The 10,758-nt window shown below is 38.1% G+C and overlaps 1 protein-coding gene across 2 annotated transcripts in view; it reads right to left on the bottom strand.

Moving 5' to 3' along the window:
* Positions 1-192: 192 nt before the first annotated feature.
* Positions 193-10,758, bottom strand: part of LOC122844958 (F-BAR and double SH3 domains protein 2-like) — a 34,738-nt gene continuing 24,172 nt past the window's right edge. The window contains exons 11-21 of one of the 2 annotated variants that reach the window (XM_044140849.1): positions 10,279-10,395; positions 8,255-8,353; positions 7,026-7,178; positions 6,747-6,881; positions 6,577-6,660; positions 6,115-6,298; positions 5,813-6,036; positions 4,282-4,477; positions 4,143-4,195; positions 4,026-4,094; positions 193-3,428 (exon numbers count right to left, since the gene is read on the bottom strand). In XM_044140849.1, coding sequence (XP_043996784.1) covers positions 3,345-3,428; positions 4,026-4,094; positions 4,143-4,195; positions 4,282-4,477; positions 5,813-6,036; positions 6,115-6,298; positions 6,577-6,660; positions 6,747-6,881; positions 7,026-7,178; positions 8,255-8,353; positions 10,279-10,395 — 1,398 coding nt within the window. In that variant the 3' untranslated portion in view covers positions 193-3,344. Of the gene's footprint in view, positions 3,429-4,025; positions 4,196-4,281; positions 4,478-5,812; positions 6,037-6,114; positions 6,299-6,576; positions 6,661-6,746; positions 6,882-7,025; positions 7,179-8,254; positions 8,354-10,278; positions 10,396-10,758 lie in introns of both variants that reach the window. The other variant, XM_044140848.1, reaches the window with a different exon arrangement.

Genomic DNA, 10,758 nt, shown 5'->3' with positions numbered 1-10,758 from the left:
AGACCAGAGGTGAAGCTTGGAGTGTCGACGGTCCAGTTTTCTCTTCATTGCAGAAACAAAAACTGCAGAAATGTTCATCTGTTCATCCCTTAAATCAAAGTTGAGATTTGGAAGATGCCCGAAGTTCTGAGATCTTTGCAGACTTCATTATAAAAATATAACAAACCAGAGTGGAGAGTGGAGTCTTGGTAGTTTCGTTTAAGCTATCTTTATTTCACATTTATTTATACACAATAAATACAGTCAAACATCCACTGGTGTGTAAATCTGAAGATTTAATGTCTGCAGAGCCGACATTAAACATGGGAATTTAATCAGTGAACCGGGCGTTAAATCAGGACCAGTAGCAGGTTTAAAACAACAACAATAACAACGTCTCTGATGGAAACGAGACGTCAGTCTGATTTTATTTTAATACAACAGGGTAAACGCAAACTTCAAAAATAAGTTTGATGTCATTCAGATCTCAAGGAGATCAACGAGAACACAGCAACGAGGCTGACAGATATCTCTTTCCCTCTGATCTAATTATCTACTGTTTAATAAAAAGGTCTTTATTTCCGAATCTAATGAAACAAACAGAGAAAATGCTATAATTTTTTTTTTTTTTTTTTTTTTACAGATATCCATCTCCAAGTTTTCTGTAAACTATTCATGTTTCAAAAACAGAAGCAGTAAAGACACTACGGTGGCTATTTAAGGCTAAATAATAGCTGATAAAATAAATGCTTTTATACCAATACGGCTTTCAAACAAACCTCAAACATCAACAATACTGAGAGGGAACAAGAAGACGTGAAGAAAGTGCTTCGCTATGAAATGGGACAGTTAGCACCTGCTAGCATCTCCAGCCAGTAGCTGCTGGCGTCTCCGGCTAGCGGTGGCTAGCGGTCCCAGAAGACGTTAAGATGGAACAATCTGAATGATCTGCAGGGTTCCTGAATGGCTTCCATCGAAAAGGAACTCAAGATTTAATTCCTAAAATTTTAAAGATAAAAACATAAGGAAGGAAGGAGTGATGGAGAGATCCAAGAACGAAAGGAAGGGAAAAAGGATACAAAGAAGGAATCTGGGAGCGAGGGAAGAATGGACACAAGGAAGGAATAAAGGACAGAAGGAAGGATGGAAAAGAATAGATGGAATTAAGGATTGAAGGAGGGAGTTAAGGAAAGAAAGTTGACACAAGGAAAGAAAAAGGGACAAAGACAGAAGGTTGAGAGTGAGGGCATAAAGAAGGAAGGAAGGAAGGAAGGAAGGAAGGAAACTGAGCATTTAGGAAACAAAGTCTGGAGATTTTTTTCTTTCCTCGTATTTTTCCACTTTTCCAGACCTGAACAAACCTGAAATAAATATTTCAGATTTTCTTTCCTCAGACTGCGAAGAAACCCCGAACATCACAAAAACATCTAAATCTGGACCTCAGGACACAAAAACAACAGGACGTTACACTATGTGTGTGTTTACACTACAGGATTCCTTAAACTGCTTCTAAAGCGAAAACAAGGGCATAAAAAAACCAAAAAATAAAATAATATAAAGAGGAAGTCACTGAAAAGGAGAAAAACAAACAGAATTGCCACTTTTCCCTTGTTGGTGTAACCGTTTGCAGTTACGATGCGTCGAAGGCGGAGAGGACCGGCCTCGGCCGTGCTGGAGTCGGGATCAGACAGAGTTTTATTTTATCGGCGGGTCATGTGATCAGGAAGCTGCTGCTTTATCAGGAACGCAAAAAAATTACCAGCAAAAGATCGCTCTGATTTGCTCTGATTGGGTGCAAAAAATGTAAAAAAGAAATAAATGATTAAACCTGCCACTAATTTTAATCTGTAAGATGGAAAAGTGTGACATTTAATGTATTTTAATAAAAAATAAATGAGGATGACTTTGTAGTTACTTAATTTTCTGACAGATTTATAACTTAGGAAGATTTCCATCTTATTTGTGCTGTGAAAAATGAAACTAAACAGTTGAAAGTAGAATTTAAAAATATGGTTTTGGCCAAGAAAAGCCTGAATGGCCTCGACATTGAACATTGAATGAAATGAATAAAGAAATAACATATCCATGAAATGAATCGAACCTTAATCTTTATCACAGTATTAATCAGCTTGGGATTGAAAAGAATGACAGTGGGGAAGTTATCTTGTTTTTCAGCAGGAAATCAAATGAATATGAAGACAGGAGGTCATTAGCAAATTCTGCCTCTAATAGTCATGAGTTGAGTACGGAAGCTCTTAACTGCCAGGAAATAAATTCCTGTGCAAAATCTGTTTTAAACGAGAAAACATTCTGGTTTAATCAATGTTAAAAACACAAAATACTAATACAAGATTTATTTGATCTCAATAAAACTAAAATATCTTTTAAATCAAGAAATCTGTCAGAGGAGCGTATTTTTATATCTCGTTACAGCGCCAAACTTTTTCAATTCAACATTTTTTTCTTCTTTTAACGAGAAAACTTTTGCATTATGATATTTTTACTATTTTTGACAAGTGCCATTTATTTAACATCTTCTTCTCATTTTATTGAGAAAACCTTTCCTTGTTTTAACAAGAAAACTCTGTTGTTTTAGTACATTTTCTTTCTTTCCAATGAGAAAACCGCCGTTTTAACGAGACACTGTTTCTGGATTCGTTTGCATGCTGGCATTTAAATGCTTACATTTTTTAAGAAATTAGAAAATAAAATGAATTGCATTATAATGAGAGAAGCCAGGATTTTCTGTTGCACTGTACAAAAATATTGACGCCTGCAACTAAGCCGCATTTTTAACTACGAACTTCAACGTTTTATGTGGACTTTATGTGTTGAGTCTAAATTTAAATTACATATCATCATAATCAACAATTAAAACTATTAAAAGCTGAAAGGATAAAACATAATCAACATTATGGAGTTAAATTTGTTTTTCTAACGAGCTTTAGGGTAAATTTTAGATGCTTATTCTGCATTTGGTAGTTATTGTAAATTTAAAGCGAACCGGTTTCAATGAGGCCAAACTTACTGAAAATCACTGGATTATGTGGAGCTAATCACCTCCAGGAAGACAATGTGGCTTCAAAAATGTTCCTTAAAGTGCAATCCACTCTCCTGACCACGAGTTGTTCCCTTTTCTGTAAACTTCCCTTAATTTACCAGAAGGAAATGTCTTTTTTTTTGGTAACGTAAATATTCCAGATGCAGATAAAGCAGGTGATGTTCCTCGTTTGCGTTAACTGAGCAGGAAAAACAGACGATAAAGGCACGTTATTCCGACCCGCTGAGGTTTCAGACGTCTCCAGGCTCTCTCGGGGCGTCAAGCGTCCTCCGGTTTATTTGGGGGTGTCGGTGTCGGAGCAATTTCACACCAGCGTGATCTCCACCTCCTCGCGGCGCTTCACCTGGCCGCGAGGATGCTGCTTTGGGGGAGGAGGAGCTGCACGGACCTGCAACACACACACCAGGACCGACAAAATCACAACAAAGTTGCTTTTCAAAATACAGGCAGGATAAAAAAAACAAAAATACACCCTACTCTCCGTTTGAGAAATAATACCACTAAATAATACTACAAGGCTTGCACTCTTTTCCTACAGTAAAATTCAAGCACTTTTCAAGCATTGTCAAGGTAAGTTTTCAAAACTTTCTAACACCAAAACTATAAAAAAGGACAGTTTTAATTCATTATAATATATACATATATAATATATAATAATGAATTAATATATACCGTGTATATATATATATATGTATATATATATGAGTATATAAAATAAATATATATAGGAGTTTTGAATTTAACTACTGCTCTGAGTTTTGTTCTTTCACTAAATGCCTGTTTTTGAGTCTTTACTAGAATTAATCATTAATTAGGTAGAGATTATTTCAGTAATTCATTAGTCATGATTAATACAATTCATCTTTTCAGTGTTTGTCCAAAATAAAACACTGGACTCAAATTTTACAACACATTTAGTTTGTTATGTGACTCTTGTTTTCTGGCGCCATCATCTGGTGAGAGTTGTTACTGAACTGTAGCTTACAGGTCTGATGCTGCCGCCACCGCCGCCGCCGCCACTGCCACCGCCACCGCCACCACTGCCACCGCCACCGCCACCACTGCCGCCGCCACCGCCACCACTGCCGCCGCCACCGCCACCACTGCCGCCGCTCTCTGGGTATTTAGGAGGTTGAGGGGATCCTTGAACTGGACCTGAAGGAATGAAAAACATTCAGATGGTTCATATTTTATCTCTGTGAGCTCTTTGTTTTCACCGCAGACACAGCAGCTGATCTTACTGTGATACGGGCTCTTGTGCGGCGCCGGCGGTGGCCGGTGGTGTCCGTTGTGGTAAGATGGCGGCCGGCCGACGGGAGAGGCTGCGGCGCTGCAGGGACTGGACCCGGGAGAGGCGGTGGTGGGAGTCTGCAGGGGGCTGCTGTGGAGAGGCGCCTCCTGGAAGCGGTCGCTCTGAGCCGCGGCCGAGGGGGAAGCCTTAAAACGCAAAACGCAGCGTCACAAACCAGCATGCTGCGAACTGGATCAACTTCTGCACAATTCAAGCTTTAAACACAACAGCAGCTCCATTTATACAGCGATCTTTACACTTTAGAAAATTCAAGCACTTTTTAAGAATTTCAAGGTAAGTTTTCAAACTTTTACATTTCCTTGAAGGTAAAAACATTTCAAACTAAAAAAAAAAAAAAGACTCATTCAACATATGATATTATATTCAGAGGTGGTAGAGTAACCAAAAGTTGAACTCAAGTAAGAGTAGAAGTACTTCAACATAAAAACTCAAGTAAAAATAATAAGAATAATAAACAGTACAAAAACAATAGGCCTTTGCAACGCTTTGCTGTTCAGGCCTAATAATAAACAGCAATCTAAGAAATTACTCAAGTAAGAGCAAAAAAAAGTACTGAGTAACTGATGGAAAAACATTTAATATTTCATAATTACATCATCAGATGGAGTGGAACTTTTGGTAATATAAAAATATTTCATATAAGTGAAATCAGGTAAAATATTTATTTTTCCAAATCAATTTCTTTCTATATAAAACTTAGCAAACTTTATACAAACCTGCTGGTTCTGTGTGTTTGTGTCTGGTGGATTTTTGGTTTTTTCAAAAGAAGCAATACTACACAATCAAGTACAAGTAAAACATACAGGGTAGTAAAAGTACTCCTAAAGGTACATTTTATCCAAAAGCTTACTCAAATAAATGTAACTGGATAAAGTAATTTCTACCCAACTCTGATTATTTGTCACTGTAACTAATAACATCTTGTGATTGTATTCTACGTTCTACAGCAGGCAGAATAAAAATGACAAAATAGCAACATGCAACGTTTTGAAACGTCTCACACACACCTGACTGGTCGGAGAACAAATAACTAATTTGACCAAAAAAAGAAGAACTTTCAATAACCTTGTTTAGTGTATAATACATAAGCCAACCTTTATTTCAATCACACAGACCAATAAGTCATTGAGAAGTTAAGAATAATAGATATTCATTACATGGAAACACTCCAAGCAAATTATGTTCAGGTAAAGAGCCTTCCTGCTCAAATTAAATGCTTAAACAAAGAAAGTAAAAAAAATAAAATAAAATCTCTTAAAAGGTTTTCTGGCGTTTTGCAAATGAAAATAATTTTAACAATTCTAACTGACCTAAAACAAGAAAGGTTTAGTCTGATTTAACTCCAGACTTTGAGAAAAAAAAATTGATCTGTGTCTTTATTATGTGTATGAAAATAAAGTACATAACGTTTTCAAGGCTGCAAGCGCCCATATGGCCGTGTTTTAGTATCAGCAGCCTACCTGCACGCCGGCTTCTTTCTGCCCATCTCCGTTTTCGATGACTCCAGTGAGATCTTCCACCAGGACGGCAGGAAAGACGCCGACGGCGCCGTTAAACTCCCCCTCCCAGAAACCGTCGTCCTCATGAGTCTCTCTGCTCAGGATGCGGATGATGGCGCCTTCGGGGAACGAAAGTTCTTCGGCCGTTTGACCCGCGTAGTCGTACAGAGCCTTCGCAAACGACACTGACATAAACAGATTATTGTTATTTTATATGCTCGTCTGACGCTGATCAGCAGCAGCGTTGGGTTTGTGGGCCTCACCGCTGGAGTCTCCGTTGATGGAGCTGGCGGACAGTTCGGCCTCGGGTTCGGTGGAGTTGCTGGAGGAGTGGGAGCGGGCGTCCAGCGAGGCCAGGGACTGCAGCATGCTCAGCAGGCTGTTGGAGGACGGCAGCTGCAGGTATTTCTCTGGGACATAACCCACCTGTCCACTGCGGTTTCTGGCCTGCAGAAATAAAAATGTCAATAAACATACAGTATATCTGTAAAGACACAGCCATGTTTCAATCCACATGCGGGATTCCTGAGCAGCCATGAGAGCCGGGCAGCCTACACTTCGTCTTTTCCTGTATAAATAATAAATCCTTTATATTTATGCAGGGAAATCTCTTTTATTATGTGCAGATATACAGCCATTTTTTTAACCTCCTTTAAACATCCTGAACAAAACAGGGTGCACAAGATTTCTATATACACATACATGAACGTGTAGCAGCGTCTTACCTTGAGCCAGTCCTCCATATCTCCATCATCGATGACCTCCAGGATCTCCTGTTCCTCGATGGTTAGTTCATCTGGCTGAGACGCCTGCAGGCAGCAGATTAAACCGACTTCAGTTTCCCCCCGTTATAATCCCGGGTGCTTTTGGAGCTGCTCGCTCAGCTCTCTGTTACCTTGTAGGAGTAAAGCACTTTGCAGGTGAGAGGATAGTTCTTCAGGGTGCTGGAGGGACTGGAGCTGCTGTCGTCCAACACCTCACCGCTGTCCTCCGTCTCCTCCTCGTCTTCCCGCTCCAGATCAGCTGTTCCCTGAGAAAAATTACATCTTCACTTCTGCTAAATGTTACTTTAATTAAGCACAAAAAACTCCACTAACAGTTTTTTAGCACCATTTCTGTAACAATAGACAAAAACATTGAGTTTTGCTTGAATAAGGCAGGTTTGGGGTCTTACAGAGAGTGAAGGATCATGGGTATTGAGGTTGTTCCAGCGTTCGTTCTCCAGTTCCTCCATCACCTGGTTCATCGCGCTCTTCAGCCACGTTTCCACAGCAACTCCCGCCTGCCGCAGGAGGTCCAGTCGGGCCTCGGCCTTCACTTTCACAGTCTGCCATTAAATGATCATTTATTTTATTCACATACATTTACAGCTTCCACAGGTAAGTTAGCAAAGCAACCGACAATTATTTTAGTTATTTATTAGTGGATTGATTATTCTGATGATTAATCAGAGACAAAACATTTTGCAGATTTTTAATTTTTTATTTAAACCACTTGAGCCTTTTTTATACAAGATTTAAAAAAAAAAATACAAATAAACAAATAATTGAATTTCCTTTTAAATTAGAAAATAAAACTGTACTTCCCTAAAATGTAATAATAGCATTTATTCGGTGTACACTGATCCATTCATTGTGTTTTAGATTAACCAATCAACAACTGGATCGTAAAAGGTTCTCAACAGAAAAACTTTTCCTATGAAGAATTTGAACCAGAATTTGAAAACGATTCCACTCCAGGAGTTCTGGACAGAACATGTTTACAGAAAAAGAAGGGTTTTTGAAATAAAAGTGTATATTGTTTTTATATTTCTGGTTTAATTGCTGCTCTGACTTTGTTGTTTTTTTTTCAGCAAATTACCCTTTTTAGAGTTTGTACGCTACAGTTAATAATTCATTGATTACTAAGTTAGTTGACAATCACTTCAATAATCAGTTCTTCATGATTACTCGTTTCAGCCCTAATATAATTTATTCAAATTTCTATTGCATGATATTAAGTATACAGCATAAATTCAGATCAGAAATCAGAAACCATAATAATCTGAAGTCCAGGAGACACAAAGGACAAGTTTCCTTGGTAGGATGAACTAGATGCTGTTCTTGGCACTCGATCCAGGAGCAGCCAGCAACATGTTGTGGAGTCCTACCAAAAAGAGCCTCCGCTCTTTGACTTCTTCAGAGGTTTTTGTGTTGATTCCTTCAGTAGGAGTTGGTGCAGCGCCACCACAGGCGACAGGGGGAACAGGTTTTTCAGTTAGTTGGAGTGGTTTGACACAGTGTAGTGTGAATGCAAACTACAGTCCTGAAAATGTAACATGTTGCAATTCTGATCTCCAATCGAGCCAAGTCTACCAGGCTATTAGGTGTGAAAACACCCATAGAGGAGATTTGATCATTTCACCTCTGACCGCCGAAGACTCTGCCGCGCCACCTCCATCTTGGTCTCCACCTCGCCGCCACTCTGCTCAGACGAATCCTGATTTCCGTACTCCTCCAGGGCCTGAAAGCAAACCACGATGAAACATCGTCATGGCTACATCACAGACATCCAGAGTGTGAACAACAGAAGCGTGACTCATCCGACAATAAAAGAGATAAGAGGTGATGAAACTCTGACCTGAGTCATCCCTCAGCATAAATTTAATTTTGATTAAATTTATGCCTTAATCAAGCATAACAACCTCTGGGTTTATTTTTACCAAACTAAAACGTCCTGCTGCTCGACAGGAAGAGGGACAGATTCCAGCTCAGTGAAGGAAAACAACACGTCATACTGGAGATCAAGGGACAGATGTGTGTTAAAACTGAAGAGAAAACGAACTTAACAATATACTCAAATTTTGGTGTGAGATTCTTTAGATCCAGAAATCCAAACCGCATGATTTCCCATTATTAGTGCAAATCTTGCAATAAAAATAAACCTTGGAAATCCTAGCTCTAAACAAATCCTGGATTTTTACAGCCATCTGGGACTTTAAATGGCCCAATATCCACAGAAAATCCCAAACCAAACATGTACAAGTGTTAATTCCAAATGCAAAACATAATTATGTTTGCATAATTGCATAAGAGATTAAAAGCTCTTTAAAGAAGAGCTTTTAATCTGAAGGTGACCAATATTGTTTTTGTTTGGTGGCTACATTAGCAGCCTTGTATGTTTTTAATAATATGCTGACTAAATATGGGCTGAGCAGTGTATTTCATTGCTGTACCATTAATAATAATGCAAAGAACTGTTATTTTCATATTTCATAAATACACACTCTGCATGTCAATAAGATATTTAGTCTCACAGCTGACACAGATAGTAGAGCACAAGATACTCAAGCTCCCCCTGACAGGTGGAAACAATAAATAATACAAGTTTAGAGAAATTGTCTACTTGAGTCATGGCTTCAATTCAATTCAAAAGTATTTGATTTATTTCAAAGGGAAACTAAATGCTGCTGCTCAAATCATCCTAGTATCTTCAAAAAGTCATTGTGGATGGTGATGCTGCGAAAAGGAGGGATCTCAGTCTTGCCAGAGAATGAAGAAGCCTCTGACTGAACACCGTTGGTGTATGACAGTCTAATGACTGTTTCGACATGCTAATAGCTTAATATCCAGACAGCAGAGACAATATTCCACAATAACATGTCCTGAGTGACACCATCAGTTGTTGGGAAGCTCTGCTGATCCACCTCATTTGCTTTTGCTGCTCCTTTTTAAGTTTCTGTCTAACCGTTTGGTTAGAAAACAGAGCAGAAAGATGTTGGAATAGGGGATATGACATAAAAATATGCCCATTTCACAGCTTCTTAAACATTCACTGGGTTATCTTACACTAAATGTACATTCGTCAATGCGGTTTGCGATCTTCGACACCTTCTGTTAAAGAAAAAAAAAGTGTAGATTTTCGTGCTTTATTTGCACCTAAACCAAACAGAGATTAAAAGCTTTTTACAACACAGTTTAAGAGCTCACAAACAGTGAAATGGCCATTTTTGACTTGTGCATTCATCTGCAAATAATGTAAAAAAAAAAAAAAAAAAAAAATCACTGACGGCTAAAATGTTAAAGATAAAATATGCAATTTAAAACACAATCAATATAAAAACAATTTCTTCTCATTCTTATTATTTGAATAAAGTAATCAGTAAAATATGGAAATACTTACATCATTCCATATCCAATTTCTTTTGACAATATTTATATCCACATTTGTCCAGTTGATCTCATGTTATTTTCCTCATTCTTCTGGTTTTTTTTTTTTTTTTTAGCAAGCAGAAATAATTATAGTGATTCTAACTAATGTAAAACAAGAGAGGGTTGATTAAACATCAGACAGTGAGAAAATAGTGGATATGTCTTCTAACAGTTAATGACAAAAGTGATATTTTTACTGCATATGAGACACCAAGGTGTGTTTAATTTCCTCCTCACCCTCTGTGTGTGGATAATGCTTTTGTATTCTCGTGCTACACGGCTCGCCCACTTCCTCGCCTCTTTATCCAGGCTGTGCTCCTCAGCCGTTCCGCTCTCTTTCTGCAGCTCCATCACCTGAGACATAAAAACACCAGCATGAAAAAGATTAAATCCTGAAAACATGATTTGATAGACTTTATGTATGATTTTCTTGTAGAAATTCTGTGGATCTTTGCTAAAATAAAAAAAGAAACTACAAAAGGAGCAGCTTTTCCAAAATAGTTCTTTTTGATGTAAATTTATTCCTCTGGAGGGCGCTGCTGCACATATACAAATCATTTTAGGTTATTTCTCCCCTTTAGAATATATATATATATATATATATATATATATGGATCGGTCTGAAATTGTTGACAAGATTTAACATGATGAAAGTAAATACTGAAATTCTATTAGTTTTATATAAAGAGTTACTCAGCAGGGTGTTGCTAGGTAACC

The sequence above is a fragment of the Gambusia affinis genome, linkage group LG15 (assembly GCF_019740435.1).
Source record: "Gambusia affinis linkage group LG15, SWU_Gaff_1.0, whole genome shotgun sequence".
NCBI classification, from domain to species: Eukaryota; Metazoa; Chordata; class Actinopteri; order Cyprinodontiformes; family Poeciliidae; genus Gambusia; species Gambusia affinis.
Note: the sequence above shows the minus strand (reverse complement) of the source record. Positions and strands in the feature narration are given on the sequence as shown.